The sequence below is a fragment of the Arvicola amphibius genome, chromosome 5 (assembly GCF_903992535.2).
Source record: "Arvicola amphibius chromosome 5, mArvAmp1.2, whole genome shotgun sequence".
Classification (NCBI taxonomy): Eukaryota; Metazoa; Chordata; class Mammalia; order Rodentia; family Cricetidae; genus Arvicola; species Arvicola amphibius.
The window spans coordinates 50235417-50252758 of NC_052051.1; the positions used below are offsets into that span (position 1 = coordinate 50235417).

The 17342-nt window shown below is 46.0% G+C and overlaps 1 protein-coding gene across 1 annotated transcript in view; it reads left to right on the forward strand.

Annotated features, from left to right (window-relative positions):
* The first annotated feature begins 326 nt into the window (after positions 1 to 326).
* The window catches only part of Fbn1 (fibrillin 1), a 205486-nt gene continuing 188470 nt past the window's right edge, over positions 327 to 17342 (forward strand). The window contains exons 1-2 of the mRNA XM_038330599.2: positions 327 to 402; positions 942 to 1264. Coding sequence (XP_038186527.1) covers positions 1101 to 1264 — 164 coding nt within the window. The 5' untranslated portion in view covers positions 327 to 402; positions 942 to 1100. The remainder of the gene's footprint in view (positions 403 to 941; positions 1265 to 17342) is intronic.

The following is a 17342-nucleotide window of genomic DNA, read 5'->3' on the forward strand; positions in this document are numbered from 1 at the left end:
TCCCATTCCCTCGCTTCCCCACCCTGGGACGGAATATCCCGGCCTGGCAGGACTGGATCACCTCCGCCTCCTCCCACGGCGCTGATCCCGCAAGTGAGGGAGGCCCCGGACCCGGGCGGTGGCTGGCAGAGGGGAGTGGAAAGGGAGGATAGATGGGGCCGGGGGTGGGGTGATGATGGGGGAGGTAGGGGTGTCATTTTCTTTCTTTTTCTTTCTTTCTTTTTTTTTTTTTGAAAAGTATTTCTCTCGCGAGAAACTGTTGCGCGGACGATACTTGAAGAGGTGGGAAAGGAGGGGGCCGCGGAGTTGGGGCAGAGACTGTGGGTGCCACAGGCGGCCACGGCTGGGACAGCTGCAGAGCAGAGCAGCCAACGCCGCCTGGGAGTCCGAGCCGCTGGTCCAGTGGGTGTCGCGGGGTCCCGCCGGGGTCAGGCGGCAGCCGGGGGCTGGAGGGCCGTTTGCGCGGCACCTAGGGCTTGAGGCCGGGCAGGGTGAGGGGCTGTCCCGAGCATCTGCAGCCGGCCCTCTCTGCCTGACAGCTGCAGGACTCGGGGTTGCTGTGCCCGGTTCCACGTTGGATGCAGGGGACTGGCGGGGGCGGCGGTGGCCGGGTGTCTGGGTGGAAAGGACCCGGTGGTCACGTCAGCCCTCACCGCGCGCAATCAGTGCCTTTAAGACGGTGTAGGCAGCCGACTCGCGGGACTCTTGGGCTCCCCCGGGACACGGTATTTGGCGCCGCGAGGCCGCAGGGTCCGAGGATCCCAGTCGCCTGGCTCTGGCTTTGCAGCCAGCTGGGATCGAACGGTCCTCGCTCATCCCAGTAACTGCGCCACGCGCAGGCGGCGCGCGGGCTGGGCTGGGCAGTGGGGACTGGGAGCTCCAACATCCCAGAGACCTGAGTGTTTCCCCCCGCCCGCCTTGGGGACTTGTCTGTGTTGCAGGGCAGGGGCTGCCCGAAGAGGGAGCAGCGTCGGGAAAAGAAAACGTTAAGAACCAGGCGAGGACACCCCTGCGGCGGGACAGCAGAACCAGCGGGACCCCGGAGGCTCCGGGCGCTGGAAGGCGCAGCGGCGACTGAGAGAGTGGCGGCCGGCGGCATCATGCGGCGAGGCCGGCTGCTGGAGGTCGCGCTGGCGTTCACCCTGCTCCTCGCGTCCTACACGAGCCACGGGGCGGACACTAATCTGGAGGCTGGGAATCCGAAGGAGACCAGAGCTAACCGAGCCAAGAGAAGAGGCGGCGGAGGACACGATGCGCTGAAAGGGTAAGGGAAGCGCTCGGCTGCTTCGATGTGCCTCCCCTCGCCCTTCTTGGGACACCAAGATCCACAGCAATTGACAGGGCCGGTAGAAGACCCTGGGTGAGACCTCCTGGGGAGATAGCCTAGAAGTGCCAAGGTTCTTTGGTCATCACCACTTGCTCAGATAAATCACCTTGTTCCTGTCCCAAATGAGAGGTCCCGGCTGAAGGGAATCCTGGGCCATTGTTGAGGCAGATTTGGGGAGGCGAGAAGGGCTTCTTGTGGAGAGAGGAGGAGCTGAAACCTGGAGAAAGGGAGAAGCCCACTGCTTTTGCTGCATACCAGTTCCGGCAGTGTGCAGGCAGAAGAACTTTCCGTGTTGGGATCAGCTGTTTGGGAGGCAGCGAGGAAGGGAAGAGACCAGTCTTGAAAAACAAGACTCCTGAAAACCAGGGCGGTGCGCTACCTTCCAGAAGTCGGCTTTGGAAGTCTGCAGGGCGAAGGTTTCTGAGCTCACAGAGCCCAGAGGCTCTGTGGAGTCACTGTTGGAGTAAGGTCTCTGAGGCTGGCCCTACAGGGTGTTGATGTCTACTTGGAAAACCCTTGTACCGCCAAATTCCCACGCCCCAGTGTTTAGCAATTTAAATGGTTAAGGCTAGGCAGTTTCGAGCTGAAGGACGGGGAAATAAACTCTTAAAAATGACAGTGCCTAGAGTTCAATCCTCTACAGAAGTGGTAGGATGGAAATACATGGCCACTCTTCTCTCCCTTGGAGGAACCTCCTCAGTGATCCCAGGCGGTGCATATGTGGAGGTTTCTTGTCATTCCCAGGGCGTTTTCCCCGCTGAGTGGTCTGTAACTTATGTAGCCCCGGATGACCCGATGAAGGAGGGGGGGGGTCTGTTTTGTGTATATGTAGTGTATCTTGTGTTTGTATGGCTTCAATACAAGAAGCAAAAGCAGAGTGTATGACGGTTTTTGAGTCCATATCTGGACGAAGGACCAGATGAGCATCAGTTCTAAGTACTTAGGCGGCTGTGGTAATGTGTTTGTGATTGTTTGATCTCAGAAAATAGTTACCATCAATTCTATCTTGACCTTTGTGGAAAACAGACCTAGAATTCCAAAAACATTGGCAATAAAACCTGCTGATCCTGACCAAGCAGCAAACGATCACCCTGTGTGGAAGGCTTGTGGAGAGTTCAGTAAATGGGTGGAAAAGCTAATTTTAACATGTTCTCAAGAGGGTTTGTTTGGGCCAGCATTTTTCCTTCAAACGCACGTTACTGCTGTGCAATATCGTTAGTATCTATTGTGATGGCATTGCTCATATATACACAAAAAACGCATATATACAAGGTTGTAATTTTCATAACTCTTTTTTTTAACAGTAGAACAGCCATTTAAATAGTAGGACAGCCATTATGCACATTCCTAGTTCTTACATTATCTATAAAGTTTTCTGTGTCTATTTCTATGTATGATTGCGGCAAAATAATTGTAAAGGATATACAATTTAAAGTATTTTCTCCTACTTTTTAGACACCTCAATTATATATTTTTGAGAAAAATTATATACATATACACATAGCCACATATGCATTGTACATATGCATGGTATATATGAACATGTATGTGTGCACCTGTTTTTTTCCCACTATGTGCATGTGCTGTATAAAATGTGGGCCTTCACTTTCTCTACATCTTCAGTGCGTTCATCTGTTAGCTTGTGTTCTCTTGGTTTGTAGAATCCCATGATATGGTGGGGTAGGTTCCACATGATGGCTCTTGAGATTATGATAAATATTTTACTATTAACAGCATCCTTCGGTATACTTACATGTGTATGCATAAGATTATACGTGGCACAAAAGTAACACGGGTAGAGCTACAAGTTTTCTTATAGATTCTCAACACACTCACTCTGACGCTGATTTGGAAACGTCTCTTTATTCACTGCCACTGGTCTCCTGTGATAAGTCTCACAGCCACGCTGTGCTGTGTAAACCAGCAGAAGAGCAGGCTGTGCATGGCATCTGCCCAGGTGTAACTTACAGCTTCTGCATATGCTCACCCAAGTGTTGTGTAGTCCAGAACTAACCCTGACTGTGCCGACACCTGCTCCGTGCTTGGATGGACATGGTCTTTGGAAGTGGAGGTGGTTTGTAATCCCTGAGGCTCATGTGAGGCAGGGGCTTGATGTTGACACCTTGCTGATATCCATGCACCCATGTCTGGCTGCAGTGCCCCATGGGCTTTGACTTTTCCTCTGGTGGGACAGGTACCGGACTTACGGTTCCTTCCCTGTTGGCTCCCTCTCTCTGCAGGCTGGAGGGCCTGTCTTCCCTCACAAGGCATACCACCCTAGCTGGCTTCTCTCCTGCATCTCAGGGAAGGTGTTTTCTCCCTTTTTCTCTTCTTATGGGCAGCAAAACTTGTTCCGCTGTAGAACTTTAAGGATCCTAAAATTTTTTTCCCCAGATTTTGCTGTGTTTTCTTAGAGCAAGTTGCCAATTTCTGCTTTTACAGGAAATGCTCTATTCTTTTGAAATTTTAGAAAGATGGAATCAACGTGTTCCCCATTCATACTCAGCAAAAACTATGTTTTTCCTCAATTTTCCAGTGAAAATTTGCACGTTTATTTATTTTTACATTCTACTTATTTATGGCATGGGTGTGCAATACAGTGTGTGTGTGTGTGTGTGTGTGTGTGTGTGTGTGTGTGTGTGTACAGGGAACCACTTGCAGGCATCCAGTCTCTCACTCCATCAGTAGGTTCCGGGTATTGAACTCAGGTCATCAGGCTTGGTTGTAGGCATCTTTACCTGCTGAGCTGTCTCACTGGCCTGAAATTTGCAGGTTTAACGATCACTTTGAAATGGTAGCCGTGTGTAGTAGGGTTTTTCTCAGGGTGGGGCGTGGGTGGGAGAGGGCCTTTGCTTACCGTGCGCGAAATGGCTTGACAGTAATTTTCAGCTTTAACTCTGCATTTCAGCTCATCAGATCTTTTTTCTCAGCTAAATTTTCACACTGTGATTAGTCAAAAAGTGGAAGACGGCTCAGCAATACGCATACTCACACCCTCACCTCCACCACCGGCACCACCAGCAACACCTCCACCACCAGCACCCATAAGCCAAGTTTTAGTTAGAGAGCAGTACTTCTGTGGCCTTTATGATTGCCTTATTGCTCTAGCGCCCAAATAAGGGAATATTACAGTTTCGTGTCAATGGAAGCATTCCTGAAAGCGGAATGCCTTTTCCCAAGTCTCCAGTAACAGGAGTGCGTCTCGTGTCCTTGCGGCCGGTTCCTGATTTTATAGGTTGCAGGTTGACAGGCTGACAGGTTGATAAGCTGACGGGCTGACAGACTGATAGATTTATAGGTTGATAGTTGACAGACTCGGGAGTCCCTTCTTGTTTTACAGAGTTTGTCCCCCTTCTCGAGATTCTTTTTGGTCTTTGTTTATGTGTTTACTTTGTCCGGAGTTCTTATTACCAGAAAAACACATATGAAACAGTTCACAGCCCGGGTAGATTATGTGATGGCAAAGCCCAGGGATTAATTTCAGAAGTCTTTCTTAACGGAATTTGTTGGGGAGAGCAGAGGCTTTGCGGAGCCCATTGACTCGCCCAGACAACTTGAGGACGCTTCTGAAGTCACAGTCTCCTAAGGACACACAGGGGAAGCCCCTGACAATGGCATCTTTTGTCTTCACATTAATGAAAAGAGGAAGCTAATATATTGGAACACAATTTAAAAAACAGATTTCCTTAAGCTGAGGTTTATGTAATCCCACATTTTAAATAAAAAGAAACGAAATATTTGACTTTTTCATCTATGCCTTTTGGACAAAGCGGTACTTTAAAGACACGAGTAAGCTGTGGATGATGTAATGAATAAAACCCACATCAACATACAGTGTTGTGATTCGAGATGGAAGGACAGGCATATCTTCAAGCTTACTTGGAATTTTAAATAATATTGAAAGATTCCTTTGTTAAAACACCATAGCATTCTACCCACAACCCATAACTACTCAAAATGCTAAACAATTAAAATATACATTCAAAACCAAATAGTTTACCCAACACACTCTGGGAACTTTTGCTTTGGTTTCCACTGTGGATGCTTTCTTGGAAGACAAGTAAACTATTTTAACAATTTCTTTGATTCTAGACACTGCCCAGCAAATGGACTTACTTTAATAGCATTCTTTGAGAAAGCTGAAATCAATAACGTATCAAGCCTGTCATAGGTCTGTGTGCATTTATTGTTTCATGATTATTAAAACGTGATTGTCTCTTGTGCATGTGGGTGTACGTGTGTAGGGGTGCACAGGCACATGCATGGACATGTAGATAGAGGCCAGAAGTTCACTGGGGCATCATTTCTCAGGAGCCATATACCTTGTTTTGTGAAGCCAAGTTTCTCCCCAGGGTCTGATGTTTTCTGATTAGGCTAAACCCACTGCCCAGTAAGCACCACGGAACTGTCTGTCTCTGCCTCCCAGTGCTGGGCTACAGGTCTGTACTACCTTTCTGGGCTTACAGGTCTGCTCTGTTTGTCTGGGGTTACAGGTCTTCACAGCCTGTCTGGGCTTACAGGTCTGCTCTACCTGTCTGGGTTACAGGTATTCACTGCCTTTCTGGGGTTACAGGTCTTCATTGCTTGTCTAGGGTTGTAGTTCTTCACCACTTGTCTGGGCTTACAGGTCTGCTCTGCCTGTCTGCAGTACAGGTCAGCACTGCCTGTCTGGGGTTACAGGTCTGCTCTGCCTGTCTGGGGTTACATGTCTTCACTGCCTGTAGGGGGTTACAGGTTTTCACTGCCTGTCTGGGGTTACAGGTCTGCTCTGCCTGTCTGGAGTTACAGGTCTTCACTGCCTGTCTGGGGTTACAGGTCTGCTCTGCCTGTCTGGGGTTACAGGTCTTCACTGCCTGTCTGGGGTTACAGGTCTGCTCTGCCTGTCTGGGGTTACAGGGTCTTCACTGCCTGTCTGGGGTTACAGATCTGCACAGCCTGTCTGCCTTTTAAGTTGGTGCTATGGATGGAGCTGAAGCCCTCATTTTGCGGTGAGAGCTATCTCCTTACCCACTGGACTCAATTTTCTTTCACACTAATTTGTAAAATTACCAAAGAGGCAAGAGTCAAATTGCAAGCATTTTACCACTAAAATCATTAAATGTGTTTCAAAGAATTGGTAGTACTGGAGGCCTCAACTGAATATCAGTCTTTACTTAGTTGAGCGGAACACCAGAGATGTGTAGTGCACGGCTTGGAAGGGGCTTCATAGTTCACAGGTGACCAAGAGTCATTAATAAAAAAGCAGCCAAAAGCACAGGCCATGGTGTTAGGCCAAACAACCATTGCTACAGCACCGATGCCTTGAGTTGAGCTAAGCACTGATAAATGTTGTCAAGGACTTGGAATATATCGGTCAGTTAGCATGGCTGTGGCAGCGGGCGGGGGGCGGGGCGTCGGGGATGAACAGACAGGACATTTAAAATTTCTAATATTGTTTAGTAAGAATTAAAAAATCCTAAGTATAGTTAATCTTATGACCTAGCTAAATAAAAATGTTTTCTGAGACTTCAGTCAGATATTAGAAAAACAGAAAGAATCATAAGATGTTGGGATCATCAGGGACCTTGGATAGTGCATGTATTATATTTTAATATTAGGGCTTGTGTTTTTACTAAGGTGGAACTAACCATGACAGGTACAGCTTTCTATACTGTCCAGCCTCTGAGCTAAGAATGTTGTGTACTAATTGTATCATCCAGAATCTCTTGTTTTCAAATTCTGCATAAGAAGTGTTTCTCAGGTAGAGTTATGCAGCATATATCTTTTTCCAGGGAGGCTGATGCATATCTCGCATTCTTGTTGGCAAAGATGAATTATTTAATTATTTGCTTCATTTTTTACATTGCTTACCTATAAGCACAGGTAAGTATTAATATTAATTTGAGCAATTATTGTTAAAATAGCATCTGTGACAATTGCATTTTAATAGTAAAATGAAACGTCTTTGCACATTTAACAGTTTGGAAAAAAAAACAGAACAAAGAATGTCGAGTTCCAGTCTTTACCCTAGGGAAATCAACTAGAGTTAGGAAACCTGGCTTCATAGAACTTTTAACTTAATATTTTGTTGCTTCTTGGCTAAATTAAATTTTATAGATGGTAAATTTCTTTCTTTAATCCTCTTGATACCATCTTTCTCTAGAATGTTCTCCGGTGGGCACAACTCAACGTTTGTTGAAGGTGTGTCCTGTTACAGGCCAACAGAAGCCCTTTTGAAAGGGATTGATTGGAAAAGATACTACAGTACAAGTTCACTGGGTCTGCAGACTGCGGACCAAGCTGTGTTTGAGGATGAAGTTTTGTTGATGTGCAGCCTGGGCATCTGTGCACGTGTTACCCACCGCTGCCTGCCTTTGCAGCACTGGAAGGATGTAGCTGTGACAGCCATGGTAGAACATCTGCAATGCTAAAATATTTGCTGAATGGCCCTTTACGGAGAGTTCCACAGCCTCTGGTTGTGCAATAAAATGGTGGCTGTCCACTGTAATGAGAACCTCTCACGGGTCCCCACTAGGTAGAAGGTGCCTTGCGTATTTTATTTCTCTATGGATCTTGGAAATTGGGCATAAGGTAGGTGTCAGTAGATGGTTGTGGATGGTCAGGTATAGACAGGTTTTGATGGACTGTCTGGGTAAGGTTAAGTTATATACATTTGAAGTTGGAGGAATTGGAAATTTGACATAAAGGAGAAAGATGAGGAAAAAAGACACAAGGTGAGAGGAGTGTTTGGGATGGTGGAACTTCGGGCACAGCAAGCAGCTTTGTGCTGCATGGATCTAACTGGTGTTGTTAAGTGTGGTCTGGGGGTTGACACCTTGTGAGCCTGAACAAAGAGATGATGCTATTAAGGGCACAGAGGGATCAGTATAAACATCATATTCCTGATAGTTGGGAAGGGTGGGGATGAGTAGAGCTTCCAGATGGATCAGCCCCGTGTTACAGAGGCAGTGCTGGGAAAGTGGTGTGGTTAGTGCAGGGAACTTAAGGAGCGATGTGGGGCTCACAGGGAGAAGATGGTGGTCTGAGCAAAGGCGGGGGTGTTGATGATGAGGAGAAGGCTCAGTTGTCCCAGACACAACACAAATGGTACAACTGAACAGTTGGTAAGAAAAGACAAAGGAGAGGAGGCTTCTAGATTGTTCCTACCTAAAATTTCATACACATGAAGACATAATGGCCCATCCCAGAGAAAAGAACATGTTACAGGTCACCCTGGGCTACCTACTGTCGGAAGACACTGACTCTCATTCATGTTTTGACTATCTTTTGCTATGTAGGAAGTCACTCCGAACAGCTTTATGGTTTCCCAGTGCTGTGGGTCAGGAATTCAGAGACTCTTGTCTCTGCTCCTCCAAGTGACTGTTGGTTGGGGTGTGTGATAGCAAGATGCTTCCATGGAAGTGTAGCATGACACCCTGTTCACATTGGTGTGACTTATCTAAATAGAGAGAAATAAAGAAGTTTGACTCTGGTGAGGATTTCTTGGGCTTTAATTATTTCTCATGTAGTCTTCTGCCTGGGACTGCCCCTTAAGATGAAAGAAGTCATTAAGTATGATTTTGTCAGTGGAGAAGTTGAACCCCCGATTTAGTTGGTAGGCCTTGTTCAAGGTTGGGTCTATTGGAGCTGTCTCTTGGTGGCATGTTGGAACCCTGTATCTTTAAAGTAGCATGACTTAAATGACTTCAGGCTGACTGGCTGGGCTTGAATGGGCTCACGTAGAGTGTTGGTGGAGTCCCTCAGTTCCCTTCCTTATGGTCGCCAACTGACCTCAATCAGTGGCCTTTCTGCACAATCTCCCCAGAAGCAAAGCCAGGCTGTTTATGCAGTGGTTCTGGATCTCCCATGAACATGAAAATGGAAGCCACTAGATTCTGTTCAAACTTAGCCTGCAACTGTATGACTTTGAATTCCGTGGCAGTTACAGGCTGTCTTAGAGTTTTATTGCTGTGTAGAGACACCATGACCACAGCAACTCTTGTAAAGGAAAACGTTTAATTGGAGCTGTCTTACAGTTTCCTGCTATCAGGACAGGAAGCATGGCAGTGCACAGGCAGAAATGGTGCTGGAGAGTGAACTGAGAGTTCTACACCTTGATTTGCAGGCAGCAGAAGAGTCTGCCACACTAGGTGTAGCTTGAGCATATAAAACCTCAAAGCCCACCTCCACAATGACATGTTTCCTCCAATAAGGCCACACCTGCTCCAACAAGGCAATACCCTCTAATAGTGCCACTCCCTATGGACCAAGCATTCCAACACATGAATATATGGGGGCCACTCCTACCTATTGAAACCATCACAAAGCTTTGCCCAGATTCAAGGCCATGGACAGATGCTGTCTTTGCAGGGTAAGGAGGGTCACTCTTGTGACCACCATTGGAGACTAGTGAACAGAGTGAAGCAATGGGCCTTTAGGGGGAATAATCCAATATTTTAATTCCAGCTTGATCTAGCCTAAGTGGCCTTGTTCTTCATAGATGATGAAGATGTGAATGTGTCGTCGTATTTGGTTGTGTGATGTTAGAAAGACATGCCAGCACGGTTCCTTTGGGTCCGTGTGTCGTTCCCCACTGAAAGCACATGTGGCCATCTGGAGTGAGAGGACAGTCAATGACTGGATGCATTTACTCACACAGAAGCACCGTAGAGCCCAGACCCTTCTCCCTTTCCTTTAGAGTTGTAAAATTCAGTACAAACTTTGATGTACAGCTACTCTGGTTTACTAACGGAAGCATTCAGCATTTATTGTCCTCGCTTCTATATGGAATTCTACCTTCAATTTCTTTTGTCTCACCTCATTTTTTTCTACATCTGTTGGATAATCCATCCCATTTTGTTTTGGTTTATGTTTTGGCTGTGGAACCAGGGGTTGTAAACAATAGCCGACAATAAGTCTGAGGTTGCCATCGGAGCTGACGTTGTCAAGGGGCTGAACTGCCCCCTGCTTGTCCGAGAGGAGCCGCCACATTGCCACAGAAGAAAGCCAGATCAGGGCGGCAGTCAGGCGTGGCTTGTGCCAATTCTACTCTATAGCAAATCTGGCTTTAAGTTTCCCGTGACTTTGCAACTTTCTCAACTAAGTGGTATTTTTGTTTGAAGTTATCACTAAGTCTGTTTACTCAGCCCCCTCAGAGCAGAAGAGGGAAGGGAAAATTCCCCATCTCCACCATTTCCAGCCAGAAATGTATTCCAGACAGAGCAGGCAGGGTGGGAGAACTGCCCCCTTAGACAAGTGATTCGGGTCAGTGTTTGAAGGGCTGTGAATTCCTAGACCATCAGTCATACTTACATTCAAATATACACGTCGAATTCCAAATATAGTACCGCCATTTATGACAGTGGTGTGGGGAGACAGGATTTATGTCAGCCCTATGAGTACACTGGGTCTGTTGTTAAACTATGGCAATCTCTATATTAATACAGAGCCGATTCACAGGGACGATTTTCTTTTTTGTTTTTCGCCTCTTCCTCATCACCCTCTTTGTTTCTCTTCATCCTTTCCCTGTTTTGAAAGACAAATTACCACTCTGTGGTCCAGGCTGCTTTTGAACTCATGACCCTCCTGCATTGGCTTTGCCAGGCCGAGTGTATGGTGACAAGTTTGTAATTCTAGGCAGAGGCCAAAGACAACAGCAACAAAGGTGGCAGCTTAAAACCAGCCCAGGGCTGGGATGGCAGGCACTGCCTCTGAGTCTGGATCTGCCTTTCCTTTGGTACCATCGTCTGCATTGTCATCCCCTCCTTCTCTTCTTTTAAAAGGAACCATGATTCCAGCTACAGATAAAATAGAGCAGATAGAAATATTAGAGTTTGAAAATGAAGAAAAACAAATGCATTCTAAAGTAATGAGGAAGCCTGTTTGTGTGGGAGACTTGGAATCTTCCAGAAGAAAAATACAAGTGAGGTTTTGTTATAGGAGGAAAGAAGAAAAGCGGAGGGAGGCTAGAGTAGAAGGTTCTGGAATAAAATCCTCTCAGCCAAGGGCTGGGCCTGGCCAGAACAGGTGCCGACGCCACAGACAACTTCCTCACTCCTGGCAGTGATGTGTGGTGGCCTCCAGCCTTTTGAGGGCTTCGAGGCAAGTACCCAGAGAGATGCAGTGGGAAGGCAGGCTTGACCATCACCTAATCATCACCTGTGAGTGTGGTGCTGTGTAAATAGTACTGTGGGCAGCGGCGAATGTCCACAGCCAGCTGTGTCCTCTCACTGTTGACTTACAAGATTGCATGGCCAGACCCCAATAGGATTATGTCTGTGTGAAAACCTTTAAAAGTGTTTATTTCTAATCATGTGTGTACAGATGTGGCTGTGTACATGGGAGTGCAGGTGCCTAAGGAGTCCAGAAGAGGGCATCTGATCCCATGAGTCACACAACATGGGTGTGGGGAAGTGAACTCGGATCTCTGTCATAGGTGCTGCCCCTCTGGGAATATCTTTAAAGGCTTTCTTGGTGGCATACATGAGAAACATGTTTACAAGGAAGTTGTAGGGAGATGGATTTGAGAAGCTTTTAGATGCTAACCAAAACCCAAAGAAGGGCCATTAAAAAGGGCTCGTAGTACATATTTTCTTCTTTATTTCATAGCTATAGAAGCCACAGAGGGACAGACCTGGTTTAAGTAGAAGCATGGTATTGGGTAGTGCATCATGTCTCTCTGTGTTAAAATTCTGGAGAGCTGACTGGTGTCTTCAAGTCTTCTAACATCCTAGGTATAAGATAGCCTCTGACATAGTAAGTAAGCATGCCACTTCTCTTTTTTTCTTTCCCTCCCCCTCTCTCCTTCCCCTCCCCCGCTCTCTTTCCTATCTTTCTGGAAACATGGTCTCACTATGTAGACTAAGCTGATCTTGAACTTGCTATATAGACCAGGCTAGCACCTCCCAAGTGATGAGATTGTAAGTGTGTGACACTGTGTCCAACTGTGCTTGAGTCCTCCCTCCCTCCCTCCCTCCCTCCCTCCCTCCCTCCCTCCCTCCCTCCCTCCCTCCCTCTCTTCCTCCCTCCTTCCCTCCCTCCCTTCTTTCACTCTTGGGCAGTGTGATCAGTGTCTCATTAGGTGGTATTTGGTGGGAGGGTACAAGTCAGTAGGTTTTAGAAATTTACTTTTACCCATCCATCAATGAAAGGCTCCCTCCAGTAGTCTTGGGAGGAATAAGGACTTCTAAAGGGGCCGAATTTAATAAAGGTATCAGGGAGAGAGTTTGGCAAAAGTAGGAGTCCTCTTTGGGAGTCTAAGGAGCGCTTCGCTGTTCTGTGTCCCCACCACGCCCTCATACTTCTGACAGGCGAGGGATCTGGAGATCTGGCTTGGGCTAAGGCAATTCTGGATCACACTTAAGCATAATCTTGTCCTTTATAGCTCGTACACTCACTTATCCAGTTATTGATCTATGCAGTTAGATTCTATGAGATAAATATGCCAAGATGAAAACATTCCCTTGAATTCTTGCGTTTTCTTCTATAGCCCCATAATTTTGGAGCACACCTGCTTAATTTTAATGACAATTTTACCGAGCATTAGCTGTGTTTGAGTTGGACTGAATCCTTCGCTCTCGGAATGAACATAGTTCTCAAGCCATTGTTAGTACTCTTCTCGAAGACTCTGGGCAGACCTGCCATTTGGAATATCTTTCTCCATGTTTATGGGCAAAGTCAGAGCCAGGCAAGGGGAGCATTGACATCCACCCTTCAAGTCCACAAGTTGTTTTTAATCTCCCGTGGACCGCTGCCGTTTCACACCCGAGAGTTTAGGCCACTGACCCCAAGTTTGCAAATTGTATATCCCATTACCACCCTGTGAGCTCTCTCCTCCCCAGGGCCACACAGTTGACGTTTTAGCTGGAATCCGAGAAAGTGTCTGAACATTTCCTGCAGAGTTGGCTAGGAGTGATTTGGCAGTTCAGCCATAAAACCCCAGAGCTGGTGGCTGGGGGATATGCTATAATTACCTCACACTGCTTCCTGTTTGAGCCTGGCTGTGGGTAATGGGGTAGAGTGGTATTGCTTGTGGGACTATATTTTCAAAGATAGAGGAGTCACTTTCAATGAACACTAATCACCGTTGGCCATGCTTGCAAGGAGGCTTGGGAATGTGGGGATAGACAGCCTGGGGTCAGATCCTGGCTCCACCACCTACTGGGAAGAAACCTCAGACAAGTGGCTTGACCTCTGAAAGCCTCATTTATTACCTTGTAAACAAGATTATAGCACACACCTCTTTGTGTTGTCCCAAGATTTAACAACACAGTGCAGGCCACATTCCTGGTACAGTGCTGGGAGTCTGTGTGGTGATGAGGGCAGATAGAACGCCGTCTGTCATAGGTAACCAAATGACAATCGACATTTATTTAAAAAAATCAAAACTATAAAAGCAAATATGAGTATTTTCTGTGCTTCTAGGAGAAAAATGGACCTAAAATAAAGTAAGTATTTCCTTTAAATTTTTTGATTTTTTTTCCAGGACTCTGACAAGAATTTGCAAATCATTTTATCTTTTTTGTAAGCAATCTAGACATGGTTGAACATTTGGATGCAAGACTCAAGGTGTATTGGAGCTCAGGCTGGCTCATTTTCTCGTTTGTGTTTCTCCTTGAAAAAAAAAAATGACACCTTCTCACTCACTGAAGTGTCAGGAAACATATTGGGAACTCCTTGCTGAGTGTGTCATCTTGCATATTTTATATTCCCTATGACTGTAAACTATGACTTCTTCCAGGTACAGAAAAGCCCAGATCCATCCTGTATAGGCGTAACACAGACCGATGTCTTTCCCTTCAAATGTGTTTTTTTTACTGAATGGATCCATCATTAAGAAAGACGGAGGACGCACGTGAGAATGAGGGACAGCCGACCTGCTTCAGGGCTTTCGCAGGTCTGCTCGAAGCTCTTTGTTCTCGTGCTCCCCATCTGGTCAGCATCATTCTCACCTGGATAGCTGAAGATTCACAGAGACACTGGTTCGCTCTGGTCAGTTGTTTGAGATGGTTGGCTTGGACACTTGTCATTTCCAGACTTAGTCTGTGTCCTGCTCAGGAATAGTGAGGCACACAACAGGTACAAACGGTTTGCCAAGGAAACAGGTGAGGAACTTGTGTTTTGTCAATGACTGTGGCCGTCAGGATGGACCAGGTGATCCCATAAAGTGACCATTTAGCTTTCCAATGTGCAGAATTTCAGGTTTGTACAAAACTAGGGAGGAAGACACAGTGACATCTTAGCTTTGTGTTTATCAATTAGCAGTCAGTCTTAGGGCTGCTTTGGGTATCTACGGTGATGTAGAGGCCAGTGACTGACCTCAGATGCCATTCATTAGATGCATCCACCCCTTTAATTTTATTAAATTGAGAACTCTCACTGCCCTCAAACTTGCAAAGTGGCCTAGGCTGGCTAGCCAGCAAGCCCCAGGGACCTTTCTGTGTGCTCCCCAGCTCTGGGGTTATGAAAACACAACACTGTGCTTGGCCTCTAAAGCAGGTACTGGGGATCCACTAAGGTCCCCACGTTCCCATGCAAGCATTTTATAGACAATGCTCTTTCTATGCCTACCAAAATTCTTGTAAATATTTAAACCTGTAAAAGATGAGTCTTCCTCAAGAATACAATGCCAATATCATATGTAACATTAGTTTTTAAATATATCTCGTGAGGTTTTTTTTTCTTGTTGTTTGCAACAAGGTTTCTCTGTAGATTTGGAGCTTGTCCTGGAACTAGTTCTTGTAGACCAGGCTGGCTTCAAACTCACAGAGATCCACCTGCCTCTGCCTCCCAAGTGCTGGAATTAAAGGCGTGCGCCACCACTGCCAGATAAATTTCTCAGTCATTAAAGGCTAGGCTCACAATCAAAAATATCTCATGAGTTTTAAAATCTCCTTAATTAAGTCATATATTTTATTTTATAGTTGATTGAAATTGGGATCTAAATAAAGTCCATATTTTGTAATTGGCTCATGCATCCCTTATGTGTTTTTTTAAAGCACACATTGGTTGGCTCTCATTTTCCAGTGATAATCTCCTTATAGGAGAAAGTGGCAGCAGTAGGGATGCTTTACATTGCTGTCCTACTGAGCTGTGTGGGTAATCTGAAAAGAAGGAATTGAAATGTTCTTATTTTGCATTCTCTGTCTATCAATGCTATAAAGCTTGTAAGTAGTTTTGAATGTACACCCAATGTGTAGAGCCTGCCAAGTTTGCTTTTCCTGATCCATGACCCCGAGGGATGTAGAAAAATCACAAAACATGGAATAGCAATGATTGGCTATCATGAGGTTGAAGATTGTGGGAACCTGGCATTGAGGGGCAAATGAAAGGAGCAAATTCGGTGGGGTCTATTCCATAACCAGAATCCCTTGGTTTCTTGGTCTACTATGGTTGTTAAAATGGAAACAATGTTTTATTTTATTTTAAATTAGTTAAAGACAGGGTCTTGCCATGTAGTTCCGGGGGACGTGAGTCATCTGAGTGCAGTATGTAACCCAGGCTGTACTCAGACTCATGGTAGTCCTCCTGCCTCAGCTCTTGACTACTGCGATTACAGATGTGTGCCACCACCCTGGTTTATTTTTATTTCGAGAGAAGGATTCATGCAAGGACCCTCTAAAGAGTTAGTGACCGTTTTTCACCATAGTTGGAAAGAAGAGGTTTTTAGCTTAATTTTCATTCGGTGTCCAGAAGGAAATGCTTATACCCTCATTTCAGTATTTCTGCTTCAGGAGTTGTGATGGCTTGAATAAAAATGGCCCCCGTAGCCCCGTAGGGAGTGGCACTATTAGGAGATATGGCCTTGTCGGTGTACGTGTGACCTTGTTGGAGGAAGTGTGTCACTGGGGGTGGGCTTTGAGGTCTCAGATGCTCAAGCCAGACCCAGGGATTCACTCCCTTCCTGCTGTCTGCCAATCCGGATGTAGAACTCTCAGCTACCTCTGCGGCACCATGTCTGCCTGTGTGCTGCCATGTTTCCTGCCATGATGATAACGGATGGAAACCTCTGATCTGAAATGCAAGGCAGCCCCATGTGTCCCGGCTCTGGCAACTGTGGCGGCCGATGCTGCTATCACCTAGGTGAAAGGAAGCTTTCGTGTTGGATTTGAGGAGAGATGTGTGATACTGAAAGTAGGAAGGGACTCTGGTTTCTCATGAAATGGGCCACCGCAACTTCATGAAGCCCGCTGTGTTCCTAAGCAAGGTCAGATACGTGGCTGGAAGGTGCCCGCAGCTGCTTTTCTAAAACACAAGTCCAACTCAACGCTCAGGTGGATGTCAGTACACATTCTGGAACCAGCTGAGAGCGGGTTTCGAAGCATTCTATTCCTTCAGAAAGACTCTCTTGCCTCCTACCCACCCCGACACTTGTTGCATATGTTCCTCAAACCCTAACCATTTGAGAGCTAGCTAACATTTTCATCATGGGAGCTGGCCCCGTACTCACCCTGCGGGAACCGTGTTAGTAACAGAAACATGGATCTATTTCCTTCACACCAGTCCCTGCCCCAATATACATCGTATAATCAGTCTAAAAAGAAGTGGTTTTTGTTTGTTTGGTTTTGCAGACCTAGTAAAAGAAAACCTGAGCACAAAACCATTGCAGCAATTACTGAAAAGCAAAACACATCTTCTTCGGGCGACTAGAGAAACATCTTTCTTCTCTTCGCTCCAAAACTCTTCAGCACTAGTCTGCCAATGTGTTATTCTTAAATTCTTTTGCCTTTTACTTGAGGATTTAAGTCTCCATCGTGTAGCCTTTAACAAAAAGTTATGGCCTTAGTCTAATTTTTCCTCTTTCTCATCTGCAAATGAGCAGGGCAGTGTGCTATCTTGATAGGGTTTTGGGGAAAAACTCATTTCGTAAGTTATAATGTTTTCTAAAATTTGCCAATTACTCTTTTTGTTTTGTAGCATAACATGACAGGAACTGGATAGGTTACTAATTCAATCAAATGTCCACTCCCTTTCTTGCTTTTTCATATGTATACACGTAAATGATCACAACTTTACTTTTAATTGCAAGGATAAGGAA